The sequence below is a fragment of the Bos indicus x Bos taurus genome, chromosome 19 (genome assembly GCF_003369695.1).
Source record: "Bos indicus x Bos taurus breed Angus x Brahman F1 hybrid chromosome 19, Bos_hybrid_MaternalHap_v2.0, whole genome shotgun sequence".
Classification (NCBI taxonomy): domain Eukaryota; kingdom Metazoa; phylum Chordata; class Mammalia; order Artiodactyla; family Bovidae; genus Bos; species Bos indicus x Bos taurus.
In genome coordinates, this window is record NC_040094.1 from 44,025,481 (window position 1) to 44,052,182 (window position 26,702).

General features: G+C 46.9%; 1 protein-coding gene and 2 long non-coding RNA genes across 5 annotated transcripts; 2 read left to right on the forward strand and 1 right to left on the reverse strand.

Moving 5' to 3' along the window:
- Positions 1-1,088: 1,088 nt before the first annotated feature.
- Positions 1,089-1,585, reverse strand: LOC113877138. Its single transcript, XR_003506698.1, has 2 exons — positions 1,498-1,585; positions 1,089-1,300 (listed from the first exon to the last, which is right to left on the reverse strand). It is a non-coding gene; the product is annotated as an uncharacterized LOC113877138 (long non-coding RNA).
- Positions 1,586-2,260: 675 nt separating this feature from the next.
- Positions 2,261-14,885, forward strand: LOC113877134 (primary amine oxidase, liver isozyme-like). Of its 3 annotated transcripts, none has more exons than XM_027516955.1 (4): positions 2,261-4,134; positions 11,100-11,385; positions 13,636-13,765; positions 14,006-14,880. In XM_027516955.1, the coding sequence occupies exons 1-4, from the start codon at positions 2,538-2,540 to the stop codon at positions 14,354-14,356; spliced, it is 2,364 nt and encodes a 787-aa protein (XP_027372756.1). In that variant the 5' UTR covers positions 2,261-2,537; the 3' UTR covers positions 14,357-14,880. The 3 variants fall into 3 exon arrangements, with proteins under 3 accessions (XP_027372756.1, XP_027372757.1, XP_027372758.1); XM_027516956.1 differs by having other exon boundaries at positions 2,309-3,423; XM_027516957.1 differs by lacking the exon at positions 2,261-4,134 and adding an exon at positions 10,763-10,817 and having other exon boundaries at positions 14,006-14,885.
- Positions 14,886-21,278: 6,393 nt separating this feature from the next.
- Positions 21,279-26,368, forward strand: LOC113877421. The gene is made up of 3 exons (XR_003506740.1): positions 21,279-21,486; positions 25,956-26,106; positions 26,328-26,368. It is a non-coding gene; the product is annotated as an uncharacterized LOC113877421 (long non-coding RNA).
- The last annotated feature ends 334 nt before the right edge of the window (positions 26,369-26,702 follow it).

Genomic DNA, 26,702 nt, shown 5'->3' on the forward strand with positions numbered 1-26,702 from the left:
GCATCAGTCCTTCCAATGAGATGGTAGGAGGGGTGAAATCACATTTAGAATCAAACCCCATACCCGCCAGAGACATTTGGAGGGCTAAAACAAAACCTTGTGCATACCAGGACCCAGGGACCCCACAAGAGACTGAGCCAGACCTCCTGTCCTTTCTTACCTGTTCTTATTTTCTGGGATTTCCCTTTCTGCTCTGAGCAGATTTCCCCCAGTTCTCATTTGTCAACTCTGGTCTCCTCTCCTGGCTCCAGGCCTGTGGAAGTCTCAAAATGCAAGGGACAGCTAGCTTGAGAGGACAGTCCCCTTCTGGCTCCCTGTGTCTGGGAGCTTCCCCTTCCCCCAGTCCTGGGGCAGAGGGTTTCTTCACAGTTCTTTCTGCCCATTTGTATAGATCTGCCTTGGATCTTGCATCCTCTGGCAGAGGCTGGTCATGGAGACAGCAGCAGCTCTAGGTAGCACTTTAGATAGCTTTGTGGGTGCAGTGCTAATGAAGGGTGGTCATTTTGTGTCAGGTGTATGTGTGACCAGTGCCCTCAGTACCAGGGTTAGCCAACAGGGGAGGTGGGGCAGGCAAAACAGGAAGACCAGGCACTCGCACCATGGGGCCAGGTGCTGTTCAATCATATGTAAGCATGCAAATAAGCCAGGGTTTCTGGGGGTGGAGCCTCCACACAGGCTGTTCCTATGGACAGCTGGGTGGTGGCAGACTGGATTTGGGTTGTCTCTGCAAATAACCAGAGATGGGAAGCAGTAGAACTTGTGTCCCTAGAAGACTGATTAAATAAATTCTGATACACTCTTAAAAAGCAATACTATGCAGCTGTAAAAGTAATTATATCTCTTTATAGGGAATCATAATGCAGTGAACAAGAAAAAGCACAGAAGTGTGTATAGGACACCTCTACTTGTGTTCTACAGGAAGGATCACACAAATACATATTTTTCATATCTTAGAAATGTGTATTCAGAAGACATGGGTAACACTGGTTGCTGCTGTGGAGAGGAACCAGGAGGTGGGGACTCAGATGGGAGGCAATGGGAGCTTTAGTAGTATAAACCCTTTTGAAAATTTTGAATTTTGAACCATATGACTGTATTAATATTCATTTATTATTATTCAAATAATAAATGGGCCCAACAAAATTTGACTCTGTTCTTTAAACTAACTTGTGTTTTAGGAAGGGGTAGGGTAGGGAAAGCTAAAGTGAGTTGAGACATGGGCTTGGGGGCTCAATTTTCTCAAGTGTTTGAATCCAGAAAAATGGGTGTGGCCTCTGGTGATCCCTTTGCCTCCTCTTGTCTGTACATATACAAGAAAAATGTTAAACCTCAGTCAATTTCTCTTTTGCATCTCTCACTCACTCTCTCTGTCTGTCTCTCTTCAAAGACGGGGAATGAGAAGCAATGGGGAGGGGTGACTTCTACCTGCTGGAAGCCCAGGCAGGGCTGGGAGGTGAAGGACAGGAAATAGATTTCAGATGCTGCTCAGCTTCTGACCTGAGGGAGTCACATCCAGGGGGCACACACAGCACAGAAGCTTCTGCTCCTTTCTGTCCTGCTTCAAGCCCAGGTTCACTGCTGGGTCAACAGTGGATGGAGATGAGTCCATGAGCTGGAGAGAAGCTAGGTTCTAAAGAACAGAGAGAAAGACCTTAGTCGGGAGAGAGGGCCCGTGACAGCTGGATGCATTTATAACTTGGCCCAGGGTGCAAGTTCACAGCCAGGGTTCCAGGGACCCTGACCTGTGATGATCCACCAGTCCTGCTCGTGGGACAGGGAGAGAGTCTTTCTTACATTACTGCAGCTCCCAACTCCCTCTAGTTTGCTACTGGTTCCACCCCTCAAATGTTTCCCTCCAGTGACTCGGGGAGCTCAGGGCCTCCAATATGTTGAACTGGCTCAGCCCCTCAGTTCCCCGGCTCCTCCCTGGTGCTTTGTGTTCTCAGGATGATTCTCCAGGCTCCTGTGGGTGCCTGTAGGATTCTGGTGATGGGGAAGCAGAATACAGTGATGAGGGCTTCCCAGACTAGAGGAAGGAAGGAGCGAATCCTGCTGGAGGGTTGTGCTCAGGTGTGTTTGGCTTGCAGCCAGGTAGCCAGGAGAAAAGCTGCATCTGCATGAGGAGAGAAGCCCAAGGACGGTCCCTTTCTGCTCCCGTCACATCTTCCTCTCCTCCCTCCGGCTGTGTCTCCCAAACCCAGCCCTCCTCCACTTTGTGCCCCAACCTTGAACCTGAGTGTTTGATTTGGAACAGGAAGACAGAGGCTGACGTGGACCACTTAAAGTCCAGGTTTCTACCTCAGTCCCACCTCCTGAGCCTGGTTTGACCATTGCCTGCCCCCAACTTCCACTCCCTGCCAACCTTCTCTCCTTGGCTGCTTGTCTTGAATTTACCCATCATGCCATCACCCAGAAGGACCACCGAGAGCCAGGAACCTCCAGAGACTGAAAGAGGCATTGAGCACCCAGGTACTGTCTGTCTATCTTGCATTCTGCATTCCGATTGAAGAGGCTGAGGACAACCAGGAGTTTTAGAGATGTTCATCTTCATTTTTCTGTCCTTGTGGACTCTTCTGGCGATGGGTAGGGAGGAAGGTGGTGCTGGGAGTGAGGAGGGAGTTGGGAAGCAATGTCATCCCAGCCTGCCTCCCCGCTGCCCCTCCGGATCCCCCAGTGACCAGCCCTGGACACACCCTGACCAGAGCCAGCTGTTTGCAGACCTGAGCCGAGAAGAGCTGACAGCTGTGATGAGCTTCCTGACTCAGCAGCTGGGGCCAGACCTGGTGGATGCAGCCCAGGCCCGACCCTCAGACAACTGTGTCTTCTCGGTAGAACTTCAGCTGCCCCCCAAGGCTGCAGCCCTGGCCCACCTGGACAGGGGGAGCCCCCCACCTGCCCGGGAGGCACTGGCCATCGTCTTCTTTGGCAAACAACCCCAGCCCAATGTGACTGAGCTGGTGGTGGGGCCGCTGCCCCAGCCCTCCTACATGCGGGATGTGACCATGGAGCGTCATGGGGGCCCCCTGCCCTATTACCGACGCCCCGTGCTTCTCCGAGAGTACCTGGACATAGACCAGATGATCTTCAACAGAGAGCTGCCCCAGGCTGCTGGTGTCCTGCACCACTGCTGCTCCTACAAACAAGGAGGACAGAAACTGGTGACCATGAACTCAGCTCCTCGTGGAGTGCAGTCAGGGGACAGGGCCACGTGGTTTGGCCTCTACTACAACATTTCTGGGGCTGGGTTCTTCCTGCACCCTGTGGGGTTGGAGCTGCTGGTAGATCACAAGGCTCTGGACCCTGCCCAGTGGACCATCCAGAAGGTGTTCTTTCAAGGCCGCTACTATGAGAGTCTGGCCCAGCTGGAGGAGCAGTTTGAGGCTGGCCAGGTGAATGTGGTGGTGATCCCAGACAATGGCACAGGTGGGTCCTGGTCCCTGAAGTCCCAGGTGCCCCCAGGTCTGGCTCCCCCTCTGCAGTTCCATCCTCAGGGGCCCCGCTTCAGGGTCCAGGGCAATCGAGTGTCCTCCTCATTGTGGACTTTCTCCTTTGGCCTCGGAGGTTTCAGTGGTCCTAGGATCTTTGACATCCGCTTCCAGGGGGAGAGAATTGCATATGAAGTCAGTGTCCAGGAGGCCTTGGCCATCTATGGTGGAAATTCTCCTTTTGCCTTGAGAGGCCGGTATGCAGATGCCAACTTTGGTTTGGGGTACTTTTCCACGCCCCTGAGCCGTGGGGTGGACTGTCCCTATCTGGCTACCTACGTGGACTGGCACTTCCTTCTGGAGTCCCAAGCCCCCAAGACACTACAAGACGCCTTTTGTGTGTTTGAGGAGAACAATGGCCTGCCCCTAAGGCGACACCACTCAGATTTTCATTCCCACTATTTTGGGGGTGTTGTGGAGACAGTGCTGGTCTTCAGGTCTGTGTCCACGATGCTTAATTATGACTATGTGTGGGATATGGTCTTCCACCCCAATGGGGCCATAGAAGTCAAATTCCATGCCACAGGCTACATCAGCTCAGTGTTTCTCTTTGGTGCTGCCCGAAGATATGGAAACCAGGTCCGGGAGAATACACTGGGCACTGTCCACACCCACAGTGCCCACTACAAGGTGGATCTGGATGTGGGAGGTAAGACATGCTGGCAGAGGCAACGATTCCAATACAAGAGTCTGAAGTCTTAAGCCTAGATTTAAAAGTTTTCATTGTGCCAGTTCCTTGGTTGTCCAGTGGTTAAGACTCCACATTTCCACTGCAGGAGGCAGGGTTCCATCCCTGGTCAGGGTGCTAATATCCTGCTTGTTGGGAGGCCAAAGAGAATAAAAATCTCTTTGAAACATTAAAGATGTAAATATGAATAAATATGAAAGTCATCGAACTCCTCAGAGATTTTCAACCTTAGATAGTTATTCCCTCATGCTTAAAAAAATAATTCTTCCCTTTTTCAAACTGTGCACCTGCAGTTCTAGACTATATCATGGTGTGTGCTACATAGGATACTACACAGCGGTGGTTTAGTTGCTCAGTCGTGACCAACTCTGCGACCCCATGGACAGTAGCCCACCAGGCTCCTCTGTCCATGGGAGGAGGCAAGAGTACTGGAGTGGGTTGCATTTCCTTCTCCAGGGGGTCTTCCCAACCCAGGGATGGAACCCACGTCTACTGCATTGGCAGGTGGGTTCTTTACTACTGAGCCACCTGGGAAGCCCCATGGTAAGATATACTGGTATAGATTTTTACTGAAATTTTTCAATCATAATGTACATATATTTTCTCAGTTGTAATTTCTCACATAACAACATATTACACTCATGCAAACAACAAATATTTACTGAATGCATATTTGTGCCAAGCACTGCACTAAAACAGTTTAACAAAAGAAACCACATCTCTGCTTTCAGGAGGCTTAGGTTATAATGGAGGAGTAGGGACCACATGAAGAGCTCCTGGAAAATGTGAGAGCAACTGTTTTTTTTTTTTTTTTAATTGAAGTTTAGTTGATTTACTATGTTGTGTTAATTTCTGCTATGCAGCAAAGTGATTCAGTTATACATACACATATATATATATATATTTCATATTATTTTCCATTATGGTTTATCTCAGGATATTGAATACAGTTCTCTGTGCTATGCAGTAGGTCTTTGTTGTTTATCCATTCTATATATAGTAGTTTATGTCTGCTAACCTCAAACTCCCAATCATCCCTCCCCCACAGCAACCACAAATCTGTTTCTATAGCTGTAAATCTGTTTCTGTTTCATAGATATGTCAATTTGTGCTGCATTTTATTATTTATGAAATTTTTTAATTGGAAGATAATTTCTTAACAACGTTGTGTTAGTTTCTGCCGTTCGACAATGTGAATCAGCCATAAGCGCGTGTGTGTGTATACATGTATGTATCCCCTCCCTCATGAGTCTCCCTCCCACTCTTTCCCATCCCACCCCTCTAGGTCATCACAGAGCACCTGGCTGAGCTCCCGGCATTATACAGGAACTTCCCATTAGTTATTTTACACAAAGTATTTCAGTGCTACACTCTGAATTCGTCCCACCCTCTCCTTCCCTCGCTGTGTCCACAAGTCAGTTCTCTACGTTTATGTCTCCATTCCTGCCCTGCAAATATGTTCACCGCTACCATTTTTCTAGATTTGATATATATGTGTTAATATACAATATTTGGTTTTCTCATTCTGGTTTACTTCACTCTGTATAACAGGCTATAGGTTCATTCACCTCAGTTCAACTGACCCTCATTTGTTCTTTTTTATGGCTCAGTAATATTCCATGGTGTATATGTATTACATTATCTTTATCCATTCACCTGTCACTGGACAGTTAGGTTGTTTCCATGTGTTGACTATTGTAAATACTGCTGCTATGAACATAGGGGTACATGTATCTTTTCAAATTATAGTTTTGTCTGAATATATGCCCAGGAGTGGGATTGCTGGATCATATAGTAAGTCTGTTTTTAGGTTTTAGTGTAGGAGGGTTCCCTCTCCAGCATTTGTTGGGAAATGCTTTTTTCTATTCTTTTATTCTGTTCAATATGGTAGTCACTAGCCACTTCTACTGTGTATATGTATATCTCACATCTTCTTAATCTAATCATCGGTTGTTGCCCTTAGGTTGCTTCTAGGTCTTGGCTATCATAAATACTGTGGCTATGAACTTTGGGGTGCATGTATTTTTTTGAATTACAGTTTTCTCCCAGGCCCAGAAGTGGAATTTCTGGATCACATGGCAACTCTATCTTTACTTTTCTGAGGAACCTCCATACTGTTCTCCTTGGTGGCTGCACCAATTTACATTCCTACTAACAACTTAAGAAGGTTCCCTTTTCTCCACACCCTGAGAGAAAGATCTTTATACTTATCCTCTTTGTATCTCAGTTTACTCAAGTGTAAAATGGTTTAACGGTGCATTTCTCATAAGATTGTTGTGAGGATTAGTGACTATTTGAAAACATTTTTTCTTTTGAAATAACTTTTTTGGTTTTGGCTGAGCTGGGCCTTCACTGCAGAGCATGGTCTCTTCGTCAACAGGGCTGGGCTTTCTCTAGTTGCGGCTCACGAGCTTCTCTTGTTGTGGAGAGCAGGCTCTAGAACGTGAGGGCTCAGCTAGTTGTGGCCCTTGGGCTTAGATGCCCCAGGGCATGTCAAGTTTTAGCTCCTTGACCAGGGCTCAAACCTGCATCCTATGCAGTGGAAGATGAATTCTTAACCACTGGACCACCAGGGAAGCCCCTGAAATAACTTTCAGTTCAGTTCAGTTGTTCAGTCATGTCCGACTCTTTGCGACCCCATGAATCTCAGCACACCGGGCCTCCCTGTCCATCACCAACTCCCGGAGTTCACTCAAACTCAGGTCCATCAAGTCGGTGATGCCATCCAGCCATCTCATCCTCTGTCGTCCCCTTCTCCTCCTGCCCCCAATCCCTCCCAGCATCAGAGTCTTTTCCAATGAGTCAACTCTTCGCATGAGGTGGCCAAAGTATTGGAGTTCCAGCTTTATTTTTTTTTGGAGTTCCAGCTTTAGCATCATTCCTTCCAAAGAACACCCAGGACTGATCTCCTTTAGAATGGACTGGTTGGATCTCCTTGCAGTCCAAGGGACTCTCAAGAGTCTTCTCCAACACCACAGTTCAAAACCATCAATTCTTTCGCACTCAGCTTTCTTCACAGTCCAACTCTCACATCCATACATGACTACTGGAAAAACCATAGCCTTGACTAGACAGACCTTTGTTGGCAAAGTAATGTCTCTGCTTTTGAATATGCTATCTAGGTTGGTCATAACTTTCCTTCCAAGGAGTAAGCGTCTTTTAATTTCATGGCTGCAATCACCATCTGCAGGATTTTGGAGTCTAAAAAAATGAAGTCTGACACTGTTTCCACTGTTTCCCCATCTATTTCCCATGAGGTGATGGGACCATGATCTTCGTTTTCTGAATGTGAGCTTAAAGCCAACTTTTTCACTCTTCTCTTTTACTTTCATCAAGAGGCTTTTTAGTTCCTCTTCACGTTCTGCCATAAGGGTGGTGTCATCTGTATATCTGAGGTTATTGATATTTCTCCTGGCAATCTTGATTCCAGCTTGTGCTTCTTCCAGCCCAGCATTTCTCATGATGTACTCTGCATATAAGTTAAATAAGTAGGGTGACAATATACAACCTTGACATACTCCTTTTCCTATTTGGAACCAGTCTGTTCCATGTCTTTAGACTTACAGAAAAATTGCAGACATTATAAAGAGTTGCCATACATCCTTCATTGACTCCCCTTAATGTTAACATCTTACATAAACACAGGACAGTCAAACCCAGGAAATTAACATGATTACGATATTATAAATGGCAGACCTGATGAAAATGTTATCAGTTCTTCCACTGATTTCCTTTCTCTGTTTCAGGATCTAAACCAGCATCCCACATTGCGCTTAGATGTCCTATCTCTTTGTCGTCTTCTTCAATCTGCAGCAGTTCCTATTATTTATCTGTTTGGCTGCGTCCAGTCTTAGTTGCAGTACGTGGGATCATCACTGCATCAAGCAGGATCTTTTTTGCAGCCCACAGGCTCTCTTGTTGTGCCAGGCACTCTAGGACATGAGGGCTCCGTAGTTGTGGTGCGTAGGCTTCCTTGCCCCACAGCACATGAGATATTAGATGGGATTTTTGATTCCCCCAACCAGAAATCAAACCCACATCCCCTGCATTGTAAGGCTTAACCACTGGACCACAGTGAAGTCCCAGGACCTGACACTTTAGAAGATACTAGTCAATCATTTTGTAGAATGTCTTTCATTGGGTTTTCTCTGATACTGTCTCAGTATTAGATTGAGCTTGTGTTTTTGTTTTCATGGAGTTTCTTGGGTAAGAAAACCACAGGAATGACATTACACCCTTCTCAGAGCATCGTATCATGGGATACATCATGTCCTTATGTCTTATCACCAGTGATGGGGGACTCAAGCAGTTGGTTAAGGTGGTATTTTCCAGCTACCTCATTGCAAAAGTTACTGTTTTTCCACTTGCAGTTAACGAATATTTGGGGTAAATTTTTGATGCTGTGCAAATGTACTATTTCTTTTCTTCTCAAGCTCTTTCTTCTCAAACTCTTGCCTACGAATATTAGCAACTATTGGTGGATTTTTCCTGCAACAGTGATTATTACTGTGTCATTTACATTTTTCTCTTTTTCTTTATACATTTATTCATTGGAATTTTCCATAAGAAAGTGTTGTCCCTCCATTTTATTTCTATATATAATTATTTATTCATAACTGTATGAACTCACGGATATTTTATTCTAAGGGTTAGAACCCCCTACTACCGTTTATTTTTTTCCCTAAATTGTTCCAGCTTTGGTCATTGGGAGGGCCTTCAGGTTGGTTTCTGTGTCCTGCTGACATGACTCCCTCCTTTTTTGAGCACTTCTTTACTCTCTGGCACCACAATATGTTTCTATTCCATCTCGTATTTTCCCTCTTCTAACCCTTGATTCAACCACTTCTCCAAGAATCTCTGGTTTCTTTTATTGGAGAATAGTATTTAGAAATCAAGATCTGGGGAGCAGATGTGCTCATTATTCCTGGGATGTCATTGCTTTCAGGGTCACTTATTGGACTTAACTAGAAAATATATGTATGTATTCTGACACACATGTCTCTCTTTATCTCTACATCCAAACTAGGACAACTCTTTTTTAAAAAATGTATGTACTTGTCTATTTGTGGCTGTGCTGTGTCTGTTGCTGTGTGTGGGGTTTCTCTAGCTGCAGTGCCTAGGCTTCTCACTGTGGTGGTTTCTCTTGTTGCAGAGCACAGATTCTAGAGTGCAGACACAGTAGTTGAGGTGCACGGGCTTAGTTTCCCCAAGGCATGTGGAATTTTCCCAGACTAGGAATTGAACCCATGTCCCCCGATTGGACAGGGAAATCCTTTTTAAAAACAAACAAACAAACTTTTTATTGGAGAATAACTGATTAATAGTGTTGTGATAGTTTCAGGTAGATAGCAAAGGGACTCAGCCATACATATACTTGTATCCATTCTCCCTCAAGCTTCCTGCCATCCAGGCTGAAAAATATTTATGTATTTACTTATCTATTTGGCAGCACCAGGTTGCATGTGAGTTCTTAGTTGATTCATGTGTATCTAGTTCCCTGACCAGGGATCAAACCTGGGCCCCCTGCATTGGGAGCTTGAGTCTTAGCCACTGGACCACTTGAGAAGTCTCTATGGCAAACCTTAAAGCACATGTAATGGTGCCTGATACGCATGGAAAAGTATTAGCTATTATTGTTAGTATTATCCATATGAGTTTGCTTGTACGGCTGTACCAGAAAAGAGAACTCTTGGCCTGTAGTTATCATCTATAAGTAGAAAGGCTTCACCGGTGGCTCAGATGGTACAGAATCTGCCTGCAAGGCAGGAGACTCTGGTTCGATCCCTGGGTTGGGAAGATCCCCTAGAGAAGGGAATGCTTACCCATTCCAGTATTCTTGCCTGGAAAATTTCATAGACAGAGGAGCTTGGAGACCTACAGTCCATGGACTCACAAACAGTCAGAAATGACTGAGCAACTAACACACACATAAGCAAACAATGTGGAGTGTGGACTAAGAGCAGTAATTCACAAGAGGAAACTGAGGCTTTGCTTAATCAGTCTCTGCTCTCTCTAATCTTTTGAAGGTATGGAGGGAGCTTCCGGCATGTTTTGGTTTACTGTTCTTTGGTCTCAGATCACTTAAGTTGACTCCTAATGTGGAACCTAGCTGGACTCCAGTAAATTCGTTTAAAACAAATATGTAGGCAACATACTGTGCCTAATTCTGTGCCAAACCCAAAACAATAGAAAACACCACTGAGCTCCAGCGGTGTTGGGCCTGGGGGCTGACTTTCCTCCCGCTGGCCTGCATGTCTGCTGGCCATGGGTGGTGGAGCCACTTGATGTTGGTTTCCTCTGGGTACTCATGTATAGTCAGTGTAGGACCAGACTGAGACCTAGGTCTCCGGCATTCCCATGAAACTAACCACGTGCCCTTGGTGACAAACCGGGGCACATCTAAGCCTCAGTTGTCCCATCCATAAAATGGGTTGTTGTGTAAGTAAAGCATCAATCCATGTAAAGCCCTCAGCACACTGCCTGTGTAGAACTCCTGCAAGTTCAGTAAATTGAGCTACTGCTGTGATTATGTTCATGAGAGAGCAGTTCTAATGATGGAGCTTCAGATATGATATGCAGACCTTTTCCTCAGGTCAGAAAGAACCTGACTCTGCACATCGCCTGCTAGACTGCTCCAACCTCAGGTAAACTACCCTACCTTCAGCTCCTCAGAAGGAGAAGGTCAATGGAAACTCAGTCGTAGGGCATCTGGGGTTATTACCAGAGATGACGTCCAGAAGGAAAACCTTCTCCAAATCTCTGGATCAAGGACATTCTGGGGAGAGGGGAAGGAAGCAAGGGACACGCTCAGTCTGGCCTTGTCTTTGGCTCCTACTCTGAAGCCAGGAGCAGGCAGACTCCAGAGGGGGCAGTGTGGCTGCCTGACTAGCTCTTGCTCCTCCCTTCTCCCCACTCCACTTCTGCAGGACTGGAGAATTGGGTCTGGGCTGAAGACATGGCTTTTGTCCCCATGGTGGTACCCTGGAGCCCCGAGCACCAGATACAGAGGCTGCAGGTGACCCGGAAGCAGCTGGAGACCGAGGAGCAGGCTGCCTTCCCCCTGGGAGGGCCCTCCCCTCGCTACCTGTACCTGGCCAGCAACCAGAGCAACAAGTGGGGGCACCCTCGGGGCTACCGCATCCAGACCGTCAGCTTTGCTGGGGGGCCACTGCCCCAGAACAGCTCCATGGAGAGAGCCTTCAGCTGGGCAAGGTGAGCGATGGGATGTAAGGGAGGCATTGGGGGAGGTGGATGGTACAAAAGGCTACGTGTTGCTGGGAACCCAGGTTCCCCACCTCCCATGGGAGTGTGTACACACTCACAACCGCACATTCTCACACACATGCATTCGTACAGCCACAATCTTAGGCTGCTCAAATTGAAGCCTACTGGGTGAATGGATGAATGGAAAGATAGATACTGAATTAAATGGAAAAAAACGTTTAAGGCATCAGTAGAATCTATGAGGTGGGTATGTGGGTGTTCACTATACTCTTTCAAGTTTTCTGTATGTTTAAAATGCTCATAATCAAGGTTGGAGAGGAGAGACTTCCCTGGCAGTCCAGGGGTTAAGACTTCACCTTCCAGTGCAGGGGTTGTGGGTTTGATCCCTGGTCAGGGAGCTAAGATCCCATATTTCTCGTGGCCAAAAAGCCAAAACATGAAACAGAAGCAAGATTATAACAAACTCAGTAGACTTTTAAAAAATGGTCCACATTAAAAAAAAAACATATAAAAAAAGATTGAGTCAAAATAGTTATTAAAAAGTCTGTAAACAAATGCTGGAGAGGGTGTGGTGAGAAGAGAACACCCCCTATACTACTTGTGGGAGTGTAAATTGGCACAGCCACTATGGAGAACGTAGTACGGACATTCCTTAAACACTAAAAAATAGAACTACCATATGGTCCTGCAATCCCACTCCTGGACATATACCCAGAGAAAACATGATCGAAAAGTATACATGTGTTCATGTATACATGTGTCCTAAAAGTATCCAGTGTTCATTGCAGCACTCTTTACAGTACTGTTTACAGTTAAGACATGGAAACAGCCTAAATGTCCATCAACAGAGGAATGGATAAAGAACATATGGTACATATACACAATGAAATATTACTCAGCCATTACAAGAAGTAATGGCTTCAGCTCTTCAGAAGGAGAAGGTCAGTTGAAACCCAGCCACATAAAATAATAATTTAAGGAGTATGCTCAACCTAGTTGAATCAGATTTCTTTAAGTACCTTGGAAGAACACCCTAACATAAAATGTATGAAATTTAACCACCAGTGGTCATTTATCTCTCAATGAAACAGGGGTAGGGGCATTGGTAGGGTGGAGGACACTTGCAGCAACATGAATGAACCTAGAGATTGTCATACTGAGTGAAGTAAGTCGGACAGAGAAGGAGAAATATCGTATGACATCCCTTATATTCGAATCTAAAAAAAAAAAATTATACAAATGAACTTCTTTACAAAATAGAAACAGACTCACAGATTTAGAGAACAAACTTATAGTTGCCAGGAAGGAAGGGTGAGGGGAAGGGATAGTTGGGGAGTTTGGGATCGACATATACATGCAGCTATACTTAAAATTGGGCTTCCTTGGTGGTCCAGTGGCTAAGAATCCACCTGCCAATGCAGGGGACATAGGCTCGATCCCTGGTCAGGGAGCTAAGATTCCCACATGCTGCAGGGCAACTGAGCCCATTCATCACAACTACTGAGCCAGCACTCTAGACCTCTGAGCCGCCACTACTGAAGCCCTCATGCCTAGAGCCCGTGCTGCACAACGAAGACTAGTCCCCGCTCCCTGCAACTAGAAAAAGCCTGGGCTCACAGCAGCAAAGACCCCATGCAGCCAAAAATAAAAAAAATAAAATGGATAACCAACGAGATCCCACTGTGTAGCACAAAGAAGTTTGCTCAGTGTTATGTGGCAACCTGAATGGGACGGGAGTTTGGGGGAGAATGGATACATGAATATGTGTGACCGAGTCCTTTTGCTGTCCACCTGAGACTATCACAACATTGTTAATTGACTATACTCCAATACCAAAAAAAAAGGTTGAAGGAGGGAAGAAAAGAGGAAGAAAGGAGCACATCTCTGAGGGAGTCCTCCCTAAAATCCAGGTACATGAGATACTGAAATTGACCTAAGATGGGAATCAGGCCATGTCTGTGCCTATGCATGCAGGCCCAGAGTCCCATGTGCATGGAGGCGTGAGCCACAGTCCCACCTGAAGTCTGAACGATGGGCTAGTAGATGTTTGAAATACATGATATTGAACACATGCAGGAACTTTGTGAGAGAGAGAGTGGGAAGTGGACAGAGGATGATAAAGAGGCTGGACACCCTAAGACCTCTGTGCTCCTTTCCCCTTTGTGTCCTCTCCTCAGTGCAGCTTCAGGCAGCAGGATGGGTCGATGATCTTGTGGGTCTAATCCAAACCCCCTGCAGGTACCAGCTGGCCGTGACCCAGCGGAAGGAGGGGGAGCCCAGCAGCACCAGCATCTATAATTTGAATGACCCCTGGAGCCCCACCCTGGACTTCAGTGACTTCATCAACAATGAGACCATTGCTGGGCAAGTGAGTCGAGAGGGGGCCTGTGGGGGTGAGGGAGGAGGCAGAGGGAGCAAGCATGAGCCTCCTCACTCTCTTCCAAGTCAGAATCCTCCAGGCGTCTGTAGGACTCACTAAGGAAGAAAGTGTTATGATTTCACATTTTTCCTGGCTGATGAGCTCAGTCCTTCTGTATGAGGCCACTGTGGGAGGCAAAAGTGTCCTTAGCAGCACCAGGCCTCATGATCCTCCTTCTTCCCCCACTAGGACTTGGTGGCCTGGGTGACAGCCGGTTTCCTGCACATCCCACATGCAGAGGACATTCCCAACACGGTGACGGTGGGGAACGGTGTGGGCTTCTTCTTGCGACCCTACAACTTCTTTGACCAGGAGCCCTCCATGGATTCTGCTGACTCCATCTACTTCCGGGAAGGCCAGGATGCTGGGTCCTGTGAGGTCAACCCCCTGGCTTGCCTGTCCCAGGCTCCTGCCTGTGTCCCTGACCTCCCTGCCTTCTCCCATGGGGGCTTCTCCCACAACCAGGTGGTTCTTGGAATGGGCAATGTGACTGGGGCCCCAGAGCCAGGGAGTGTGGGGATGGGAGAGGACGGGCACTGAGCTGGGGAGTCTGTGCCCTCTTCTCCCTCCTCACACCCCGAGGTCCTCTCTCCCATCGTCCTTCCATGCCTCCCCTCCCTGCTGGGAGCACCCTGAATCTGTGATGCCTGAGACAGGAGCTTCTCAGTTCTGCAGACCCCAACCTGCTGGGTTCCTGTCACAGAAAGGAAAGGAATTGCCAGCGAGGATTCTGGAGTCATGGCTATACTTTCCCCAGGAGACTACTTTTTTAAAGTTTTTTAAAATCTTATTCTTTAAATAAGATATAATTCATATACCATGAAGTTCATGCTTTTAACATGTACAATTTAATGGGTTTTAATATATTCATAAAGTTGCATAACCATGACTACTATCTAATTCTAGAACATTTTCATCACCCCACAAAGAAACTCCAAATTGTGTTAACTATACTTTCTATTTCCCTCCAACCCCTTCCCAATTCTACATAACCACTAAACCTTTCTGTCGCGACAAATGTACCTAGATCCTGGGAATTTCATATAAATAGATTCATGCAATGAGTGGTCTTTTGTGGTTGGCTTCTTTCCCTCAGAGTAGCATTTCGAGGGACATCCATGCTGTAGCATGAGTCAGTACTTCATTACTTTATGGCCAAATAATATTCCATTGTATGAATAGACCGTATTATGTTTCCACTTTTTGGTTATGATGGATAATGCTGCTATGAACATGGATAATGCTGCTATTTGTATACAAGTTTTCATGTGAGTGAATGCCTTCATTTCTCTTGGGCATATACCAGGGAATGGAATTGCTAGGTCATATGGTAAAGGACATCAACCCTGAATATTCATTGGAAGGACTGAAGCTGAAGCTCCAATACTTTGGCTACCTGATGCAAAGAGTCAACTCATTAGAAAAGGCCCTGATGCTGGGAAAGATTGTGGGCAAGAGGATAAAGGGGTGACAGAGGATGAGATGGTTGGATGGCTCAATGGACATGAGTCTAAGCAGACTCCAGGAGCTAGTGAAGGGCAGGGAAGCCTGGTGTGCTGCAATCCATGGGGTTGCAAAGAGTCAGACACGATTGGGCGACTGAGCAACAAATGGTAATTCTGTGTTTACCCTTTTGAGGAATCACCAGGCACTTTTCCAAAGAAACTGTGCCCTTTCCTTTCATTTTTTTGGTATAACATAGCATAAAACTTTTACTTCAACTTTTGTGCAACATACTTACACACATCATAAAATGTACCATTTGGCCACTGAAATTTTTTTATTATTTATTTTTGGCTGTGCTGGATCTTTGTTGCTGCACTGGTTTTTCTCTAGTTGTTGTGAGCGGGGGCTGCTCTCTAGTTGCAGCGCATGGGCTTTTCATTGCAGAGACAGCTTCTCTTGCTGCAGAGCGTGGGCTCTAGGGCGCGCAGGCTTCAGTAGCTGCAGCACATGGGCTCGGTAGTTGTGGCTCCCAGGCTCTAGAGCACAGGCTTAAGAGTTGTGGCGTATAGTCTTATTTGCCCGCAGCATGTGGGATCGTCCACGCACCAGGGATCAAACCCATGTCTCCTACATTGGCAGGCAGATTCTTTACCACTGAGCCACCAGGGAAGCCCTCATTGGGCCATTTTTAAATGTACAGTTCAGGTACGTTAAGTACCTACAGAAGCTTTCTTGGGTCTTTGCTGACTGGGTAAAGCTCCTCTTCTGTACTGACTGGGTCTTTAATATGAAGGTGAGGCGTCTACAAACCACTTGTTCTCTGGAGCCCCAGGACAGGGTCCCCACAGGCCTGTGTCCCAGGCCTTATAAGGTGCTTCCTTCAACTCCCTGTCACCCTGCCTAGCTCCCTCCTTCTCTCTCCTTTCTTCTCTTTCTCCTCCCCCTCCCCTTGTTACTTGTTTCCACTCTGTGGTATTTCCCTCTGCGGTTCTAGGGGAAGTCCCTGCTGCCGCAGGTCCCAAAATCCTCACCTCCCCATTTCCTCAGCTTTAGAGTCCTCCTCTGTCCCTGGGCTGAGGATGCCTCGGGCATACAGAGGTGTCCCAGTGGGGACAGTCCCACCTAATCAAGCAACAACCTCCAGGGCCTCACATCCTGGCTGCCCCTCCCTGGCCGACTTCAGATGCACATAAATAAGAACTGGGACATTTTCCAGAAAGGAGTGTAGGGCAGGAGTAAGGCCAGGGGCAGGTAGGCCTCAAAGACTGAGGTTTCTCAGATGCCTCCAGGCTAAAGGAACCCTTGTGGTGTCTGTATCTATAGTTTGCCTTATCCTGTCTAGTGTTTTTTTCTTGAGGAGGAGACGGGGTTCTTTCCCCAGCTGGAAGCCATGACTGCAGACCCAGCCCTCGGGAAGGACACTGGCAAGGGCAGGTCCTGGCAAGAGGGCAGTTCAGGATACAGAGATTTGGGTCCAGCTCAGCTTGTGACCAGAGGGAAACCGGAAGTTCAGACTATGTGGAAATCGCATCGTTTCTCACAGGAGCTGCCTGGACCCAGACTCAACCAGGAATTAAGTTTTGGCAAAGGGACTTTCATAGAAGGACTTAAAAGTCACGGGAGCCACATTCTTGATTCAAGAATATCAGCAGCGTATGGTGAAAAGTGGAGCTTCCCGGGTGGTGCTAGGAGTAAAGAACCTGCCTGCCAATGTAGGTAGATGTAAGAGACACGGGTTCAATCCCTGGGTCGGGAAGATCCCCTGGAGGAGGAAAGGACAACCCACTCCAGTATTCTTGCCTGGAGAATCCCATGGACAGAGGAACCTGGCAGGTTTCTGTCCATAGGGTTGCACAGAGTTGACTTAGCACTCAGGCACGCATGGTGAAAAGTGCTGACGGGAAGGGGTTAAAGGCAGAGCTGGTTTGCTATTGATGATTATTTTTATTTTGCTTCTCAGCTCGGGATTCAGCATTTCTTTACTCTGTCACCCCAGATGAATGTCATATTTTGATTTTCTTTTTTTTTTTTCTTTTTTTTCCCCTGCCCCCATATTTTGATTTTCTTGTGTTTTCTTGTTTAAAGAAATTTGAACTATGACAAGTATAAATGTCATCTTGCCCCTAAAGATGGGCGGGGCGGGGTGGGGGAGGGTTAGGGTTGCTTCTCCTGGCTGGTCCACCTCTGCTTCTCCATATACAGGGGTGGGGATAGGGGACCTGTGGCTCTAGGCTGACGTCTGTGTGGGGGAGCTCTGCTGCTGCTGCTCACTTGCTGACCAAGGAGTGTGCAATAGGGCTCCCCACTGGGGTCAGAGGGCACAAGGGAGGCTGCACACAGGGAACACTCAAGAACAGTCATGGAGGAGGTGACCCTGTTGGAAGGCTCTCCTGGGAACACACCTTTCATCCAAAAGAGAGAAGCAAGCAGCCCAGAGAGATCCAAAGGGTCAGAGCAGCAAAGTTAGCAGGGAGCCTGGCGAGTGGGAGGAATGCTTGGGAATGTGGCCCCTCTGGGACTGTTGGACTTACACCTTGGGTACTACGCACACTCACACACACATACTCACACACAAGAGTCAGTGTGAGCTCCCTGGCCTGGCCTCTCAGGGGTGTCTGCCTCATGTCCTCGCCTTTCCATTTGGCCTGTGCCAAGGGGTGACCAGGTTTTCTCCACTCAGGCCCTGCAGGTGGGTGTCTGCAGCTTCTGCCCCGTCCCTCCTCCTTACCTGGACCCTGTGAAGGCAAAGAGCCTGTAGCGTTCTCAGTGGAGCTTGACTCTCAGTTACCTTTCCACCTTTAAATTATTTTTCTTTAGCCACTGCCCGTGCATCTCATTAAGAAGGGTTTATATTCTTAATTTGGGTGCACATATTATTTAACATGGGGCTTTCCCAGTGGCTCAGAGGGTAAAGAATCTGCTTGCAATGCAGGAGACCCGGATTCGATCTCTGGATCAGGAAGATCTCCTGGAGAAGGAAATGGCAACCCACTCCAGTATTCTTGCCTGGAGAATTCCATGAACAGAGGAGCCTGGTGGGCTACAGTCCATGAGGTTGCAAAGAGTTGGGCATGACTGAGCAACTAAGCAGCAGCAGCAGCAGCAGCATTGTTTAACATATGAACTACTTTGTAAATAAAATTGTTGATTAATAGAAGAAAATGAACACTGCAGAGACTTCCCTGGGGGTCCAGTGACTAAGGCTCCACACTCCCAATGCAGGCGGCCTGGGTTTGATCCCTGGTCAGGAAACTAGATCCCACATGCCACAACTAAAGATCCCAAATGCTCTAAGGAAGATAGACAATTCCATGTGCCACAACTAAGATCCCTTGTAGCCAAATAAATATTAAAAACAAAAACAAACAAAACAAAAAACAAAACAAACAAAAAAACTACCGAAAGTTATTCTTGATGCTTGTAATAAAACAACAACAAACATACACCTTGGCCATAGTCTGTGGGCCAGGACATGATGGGGGAGCACCCCCCTTTCTCAAGGACCCTCAAAGAATATGATACCTCAGCCTCTCCCACTTCTCCCACTGAATGGAGCCAGGATGGTGGCAATGACTCTGGGCTAGCGGATTTCCATCTGCTGCCTCGTTTATTCCTCACAACTGCCTTAAGAAGCAGATATTGTTATTTCCATTTCACAGATGAGGGCTCAAAGATTCGGAGGGATTAGGTAACTTGCCCCAAGTCACCTGACTGGTAGGCAGTGGGGCTGGGATCAAACCCAGGTCTTCATGGAATAATACCTGACTCCTTCCTCTGCACCATTGCTCTTCTCCACTGCCTGGCAGCCTGGTTAAAGAATTAAACAATGTAATGCTTGAGAAGCACTTGGCACCTGATCCATGGGAAGTGACCCTCTAGGAGAAAAATCAGCACTCAGTGGACCAGAGCAGAAATCTGCAGTTGCCTTAAGGCAAAGCCTCTCAACCTTGACGGGACATTGAAATCACTGGGGAGCTTGTAAAACTCCACACACCCAGGCTGCATCTCAGCCCAATAAAATTAGAATTTCTGGAGGTGAAGCTCAGATATTAGCAGTTTTTTCCTTTCCCCCTGCTGATTCTAACATGAAACCAATGTTGAGAAAACCCCAGGACAGCAGTTCAGTTGCAAACCTGCCAGAGGAGGCTGACCAGAGAATCTAAAAAAGAATGTGGCTGTCTGAAGGCACTGAAAAGGAGCATTGCAGAGCCGCCCTGGAAGGGCCGGTCCACCCGTGTCTGGAGCAGACAGTCCAGCCCACAGCCGGGATGCGTCCAGCCCTGGAGGCGTGACAGCCACATGGATGGAGACTCCAGCCCTCTCAAATCTCTCTCATGACCAACTGCTGCTTCTGATTCGAAGTTCAGTGGGCCAGCTTCCCACCACATCTCAGTAATGGAGAGAAAACGGGCAAGTCAGTTGTAGCTCTTTTGTAGATGGTATGCATGTATCTAGTGTACATTGGTATTCTGTAAATTAAAATTGATGTAAATTGATCATTGCTATTGCTTTGACAGTTATTGGAAATGGAGACTAGCCTTCAAGTGTTACTCTGGTAAACTTGGATTTTCCCTAAAAGACCACCCCTCTGGGGGAGCTGACGAGTGTGGTTTCTGATTTAGGCCCCTCCCTTGGATTCTGGTGAATTCACTAGGAAACCATCGTGGGGTATCCCAGAGGACATCAGCCAGACTCCCCTGACAAAGCGCACACCAGCCTCACCACAGACTTTGCATCTAACGTCCTCTGCAGACTCACTGTGAACGAATTCCCACCTTCCTTCCAACCCCCTCCACAGTTTTCCTTGGCCAACTTGTGCTTTATAAATCTTCAGAGCATCCCACTGTTTTTAGGGCATTACAGGTCAGGTACAGCAGCCCCCACCATCCTGATGCCCTGCATGCTAGGTGCTCCCAACCGTGGGACCTTCCCCAATCAGGCTGTTCCCATCCACTCATGCCTCTGCCCGTGAGCTCCCCTCCTCCTTTCCTCTGGTTCCTTCCTCTTTCCCCTTCCTCTCTTCTTTATTGGGTGACGTTTCATTCATCCTCTAAAACCCAACTTGAGTATTATTCTGTCCCTCTTTCCCTGCTGGTGGCTTTGTTCTTCCGCACCCTTAGTTCTTCAGAAAGAACTGTACGGTGGAGGTTCACACACTGAACTCTAGTTAATTATCGACACATTTCCTCCCCTTGCTTCCCTAGGGTTAGAACCATGTCCTGTTGGCCTTGGTGGCCTGGTGCCCAGCATGGTGGCATGCCCAGTGCTTGCGTGCGTGCATGCTTAGTTGCTTCAGTCATGTCTGACTCTGTCTGATTACGGGTGCTTAAATGTATCTTTGTTGAAATCTGAACAAACAGTGACAATTGTTACATTCAGTGATTCAAGTAAAAAACCATTTCATTTCCCATTTCTCCTTTGACTACCTCAAAAAGAAAATCTAAAGCCTAATGTCTGTGTAGTCAAAGCTATGGTTTTTCCAGTAGTCACGTATGGATTTAAGAGTTGGACCATAAAAAAGACTGAGCACCAGGAATTGATGCTTTTGAATTGTGGTGCTAGAGAAGACTCTTGAGTCTCTTGGACAGCAGGGAGATCAAACCAGTCAATCCTAAAGGAAATCAACCCTGAAGATTCTTTGGAAGGACTGATGCTGAAGCTGAAGCTCCAGTACTTTGGCCACTTGATGTGAAGAGCCGACTCACTGGGAAAACCCCTGATGCTGGGAAAGATTGAAGACAAAAGGAGAAGGGGGCGGCAGAGGATGAGACGGTTAGAGAGCATCACCGACTCAATAGACATGAATTTGAGCAAACTCAGGGAGATAGTGAAGGACAGGGAAGCCTGGTGTGCTGCAGTCCATGGGGTCCCAAGGAATCGGACATGACTTAGCAACTGAACAACAACCAAAGAAGGCTAATGGGACTTCCCTGGCCATCCAGTGGTTAAGACTGCGCTCCCAGTGCAGGGGGCATGGGTTCTATCACTGGATGGGATAAGATCCTGCATGCCCCATGGTGTGGTTAAAAAAAAAAAAAAAAGAAGCCCAAAGATCCTGAGTGAATGATCACCCTGGCTGCACAGGCTAAGCTGGGACACAGGACCAAAGGGCAATGCTGACACATTAGCCTGAGGATTTCCTTTCCAGATGAGACCTGCACTGCTGGAATCAACAATCCAGCCAAGGTTTCAGGATGGAGGGGATGGGACAGAAACGCTTCAGAGTAGGTGGATGTTGGCGGGTCTATAAACCTGTTCCCCATGCTGGGTTTTCCCTGAAACAGGCAGGAGGGGCCCAGAGCCTGGGATGGCATGGAGTGGGAAGGTTTGAAGCATAGACTGGATGTTGGACTCCAAGTAGTAGTGGTAGTAGCTCACTCAGTCATGTCCAGCTCTTTGTGACCCCGTGGACTGAGGCCTGCCAGGCTCCTCTGTCCACTGGATTGTCCAGGCAAGAATATTGGAGTGGATCCCCATTCCCTTCTCCAGAGGATATTCCTGATCCAGGGATCAAACCCAGGTCTTCTGCATTGCAGGCAGATTCTTTACCATGCTATAGAATTTGACATGTACGTAGGCGGCAGAGCAATGAGTTAAAAGTTTTCTTCGTTCTGTAACATGGTATAGTGTTTTATAGTGTGGTTTCTGGAAACAGATTGTTAGGATTTGGAACTGGCAAGTATAGCCCTGAGCAAATTAACTTCCCTGTGCCTCATTTTCCTCACCTGTAAAATGGGAACAGTAATAAATATCCCACTCAGGATTTTTATGAGGACTAAATGAATTCGCTCATGTACTTTTCCAATACTAGTTCTTGTGTGTGCGTGCATGCTCAGTCACTTCAGTCATGTCCAACTCTTTGTGATCTTATTGAGTGTAGCCCACCAGGCTCCTCTGTCCATAGATTCTCCAGGCAAGAATAATGGAATGGGTTGGCTGGCATTCCTTTCTTCAGGGGATCTTCCCGACCCAGGTATCAAACCCAGGTCTCCTGCATTGCAGGTGGATTCTTTACCCACTGAGCCACTTGGGAAGCCCATACTAGTTCTTGGCATATAATAAATGCTCAGTGAATGCTAGTTAGTGTTTGACATATATTTTTTAAATTTAATTTTTTTTGACTGCACTGTCTGACTTGTGGGATCTTAGTTCCATGACCAGGGATCAAACCTATGCCCTTGCACAAGATCAACCCTAAATTCAAAGGATGGAGACATAAACCTCACATCTTGACAGGAAAAGAGGCAAAGTCACAATGCAAAGGGATGTACGTCAGTAATGGGAGGAACCACTGCAACTGTCTAATGAAGTAACCATACTGACCCTAGATATGCAAGCATCAGTTCTGGTGACTAGAAGGGATGCTTTCTTGGCCTCAGGGCTCAGGATAACAGGAAAAGGGTTAAGGTATATGCAAAACAGGTGTAATGCAAGGTTTGAATATGCTAAGTGACCATTAAGGACTAGGGGAGTTCAGGTCTGACTGATCGTTTATGGCTGATGAGGGGTGGATATCAGTGGGTTGGGAAGGCTTTATTACTCGGCCTTGAAGTATGTTCAGAATCTGGATATGTGGAGATGGGAGGATTTCTATTCCAGATGAAGGAAATTTAGGTGAACCAAGGCATGTTTGGGAAATTAGTATAGTGGGAATGAGGGGGTCCCAGAAAGAGAGCTGCAAGACAAAAGGCTGGGAAGATAACTTGAGTTCAGACTCTGGGTGAGCTTGAGTTTGAACTTCATTCTGAAGGTAATGGGGAGCGACGGGATATTTTCCAGGTGATAAGTGGAAAGAACTGTACTGTAAGAAGGCTCCTTTGCCTTTGCCAGTGGTCTGTAGGATGGCTCAGGTTGGGGAGTGAGAAGGGGCATAGGCCATAGGCATTAGGGCATAGGCATTAGGTAATGAAGGAACCAACTAGGCAGGGGGATTGATGAGTGGCCACCTGAAAAGAAAATCAGACAAGACCTGATGAGGTGTCAAGGATGATTCAAAGGTGGTCAGGCTCAGTGCCTATAGGATGACAGAGGAGGAAGAGATGCATCTACAAAGCAGAGAAGTCTGGAGGAAGAACAGGTCTGGAAGGAACTCAGATCTGGGGGGTGTGTGAGGCTTCCTCAGTGGCTCAGTGGTAAAGAATCCACCTGCAATGCAGAAGCCACAGGAGACTCAGGTTCAATCCCTGGGTTGGGAAGATCCCCTGGAGGAGGAAATGGTAACCCACTCCAGTATTCTTGCCTGAAGAATCCCATGGACAGGGGAGCCTGGTGGGCTACAGTCCATGGGGTCACAAAGAGTCGGACACAAGTGACTTAGCATGCATAGCATGAGGCAGCCAGATGGGGTCCAAGAGGGTGGCCTAACATTAGACTGATGATGGGAGGAGGAAGAGGAGAAAGGAAAACAGAGCTTGCTGGAGCAACACTCAAAACAGTGAGTGTGCTTGTTTCAAGGAGGTTATCTGTCAAAAGTGTCAGTTGTGGCCAAAAGACTAACAAAGAGGAAGGATGAGAAAAGGTCAACCAGCAGATCTGACAGTGGGAAGGTCATGGTGATTTCCCAGTAGAGCAGAGGAGGCTGAAGTTGCACAAAGCTACTGCTAAGTCACTTCAGTCATGTCCGACTCTGTGTGACCCCATAGACAGCAGCCCACCAGGCCCTGCGGTCCCTGGGATTCTCCAGGCAAGAACACTGGAGTGGGTTGCCATTTCCTCCTCCAATGCATGAAAGTGAAAAGTGAAAGTGAAGTTGCTCAGTCGTGTCCGACTCTTAGCGACCCCATGGACTGCAGCCCACCAGGCTTCTCAGTCCATGGGATTTTCCAGGCAAGAGTACTGGAGTGGGTTGCCATTGCCTTGGGAGCAACTCACATCCTGATCTCTGGAATTCAAGGTTGGAGAGATCCCCTGAACTTGCACAGCACTAGCACCTCCCTCCTTCACTTCAAACGTACTATGGTGCAGAAAAACTTTAAAATATTCCAAATAAAACAAATCTTTCCTTCCATCCTAAAAGAGGGAGACACAATAGGCTCTCCTTGCCCTTCTCCCTCTCTCTCCCACTCTCTGGCTGGAGATCAGGCGCTGTCAGGACTCATGTTTAGGGAGACAGGCGTTGGCGGGACAGACAGCTGTTTATTTCCTAGCAGAGCCCTGCTGTGTTTTCATAGCTCAGAATAGTTCCTTGGCCCTCTCCAGGCCTGAGGGGAGGGGGAGAAACCTCATTGTTTGTTTTCATGACAATTCTGGGCCTCACCTCTTCCTTTTTCTCTGCATCATGGTTCTCATTTGGGAACTCTCAGAGGGGGTAAGGTGTGGGTTAACAGGGTCCAAGACTACTAATTTCCTAATTATGTCCTCTAGCTGGGCTCCGGAAGAGGGAAGGACTAATAACTGACTGTACAACGTGGGTGTTTTGGTTGGGATGAAAATTCTGAAAATTAAAGAAAGAGTTGATTAAAGGACTACAGGGCAGAGCTGGAAGAGAAAAACAGTAGGGGGAAGAGAAGAGGGTGGAAACCCCCTCCCCCAATCTGGATCACAGCTGGATGCCAGGCTGTCTGTGGGGAGCTGACCTCCACTTGAGAATTGTGGAGTGCTTCTCTGACTCCCCGTGCACCTCAGTTCTTGGATAAGTACTGGCAGCACCCAAGTTTGGCAGATGCCCAGAGATGAAAGGAAGAACTGACTTCATTGAACAATCTTTCAAACTCTGAAGTTTTTGTTAACTATGTGGATACATTACTTTTGAAAATATTTTAATTAAAAAGATATGCAGATACTATTGTATATAAAATAAACAACATGGACCTACTCTATAGTACTGGGAACCATATTCAATACCTTTTAATAACCTATGGAGGTGGAGGTTTAGTCGCTAAGTCATGTCCAACTCTTGCGACCCTATGGACTGTAGCCTGTCGGGCTCCTCTGTCTATGAGATTCTCCAGGCAAGAATACTGGAAGATAATCTGAAAAAAAGGACACACATAAATATATTTATAACAGAATCACTTTGCTGTATACCTGAAATGCTGTAAATCAACCATACTTCAGTGCAGAAAAATTCCCCAAAAAAGATATGAACACGTTTATCTTTTTCCTTCTGTAATAATGAATTATTTGCTTCTATCAAATAAAAGTCAGGCACCACATCATTGGAGCTACTTTCAAATGAGCACCCAAAACTCAGAGAATGTTAAAACAAAGGTGGGTGAGTATCAAGTCACAAGAGTGAAACTCAGAGAACTCTAGTGACTTGGTTGAGGTCACACAGCTCTTTAATCATTCTTTCTCTTTTTTTTTCCTTTTAATATTAGTGATGGCAATGGGGGAAGGACAGTCTCCTGGATTGCCTGCTATAAGCTTGAGAATGTTTCTGAGTCTTCTTAGGAAAACCAAGATGCTCTTTCTGCCCCATACCCACCTCCTACCCCCCATCCCCTACCTCACTTCACTCTCCATCAGGCTGAGCTAGGACTTCACAACTGATGTCTCTTCAATTCCCTCCCTTCCTTTAGTTCTTCCAAAGAATTCATGAGTTGAAGCAAGGAGGAATGCAGGTCAGGATTGGATCCTTAGCTGGAGTCACCCTTCCTGTCTCCCCTCAGCCAGCTCCTCTTTGTCTCTGGAGTATAGACTAAGACAAAGAAGAAAATGAACTTTTTCCTAATAGTCCCAACCACTTTTTTAGAGCTTTCCTTCCTTTGCTTCTGCCTCTGCCATGCAACGTCAACAAAATTTAACTCCTGGCAAGAAGGATGGAATTTGACAGATAGAATGTGTCCCGGTTTGGCACCACCAAGGGGCTGATGGAGAATGGGAGAAGTGTCTACCCTCTGGTGGTAAGTGAACTAGTTGACCGTTTGTGAAAACAGGATAATCTCTGGAGGGAACAATAGCTTCTTTGGGAGGGGAAGGGGGTTTAAGGAAGAGGGAGGAGAGGGAAAAAATGATCAGTCTGTACTTCTCATAATGGCTTGGATTGTTAGGGGAAACACTGACTGAAACCGCCCACCATGGCCAGGCACAATAGTAACCATTTGCATGAATAATTTTATAACAGGAAGTCTTGGTCAGGAACACAGAACTAACAAGCCACCACCAACCAGAAGAATTCGGGAAAGGTCAAAGGGGGACACCACGTGTCTACCAACCTCCCAGAATCCTCCTTGCTGGAATCCATCTTGGATGTGCAACATGTACACCATCAGGAAGGACCCTGAGTCAGAATGATTGACCAGAGACAACCCAGAAACTAATCCCATTACCATAAAACCCCCTAGACTGTGAGCCATGTGACAGAGCTGTTCTCTTGGGTCCCCTTGTCCTGCTGCTCTCAACCTGGGTGCCTCTTCCCAGTAAAGTCTCTTGCTTTGTCAGCACATTCGTCTCCTCGGACAACTCATTTCTGAGTGTTAGACAAGAGCCTGCTCCTGTT

Excerpts from the sequence above, each read along its gene's own strand:
- LOC113877134 (XM_027516955.1), top strand. The coding sequence starts at position 2,538 with ATGTTCATCTTCATTTTTCTGTCCTTGTGGACTCTTCTGGCGATGGGT. Across the intron at positions 4,135-11,099 it reads GGTGGATCTGGATGTGGGAG|GACTGGAGAATTGGGTCTGG; the intron begins GTAAGACATGCT and ends CCACTTCTGCAG. Across the intron at positions 13,766-14,005 it reads ATGAGACCATTGCTGGGCAA|GACTTGGTGGCCTGGGTGAC; the intron begins GTGAGTCGAGAG and ends TTCCCCCACTAG.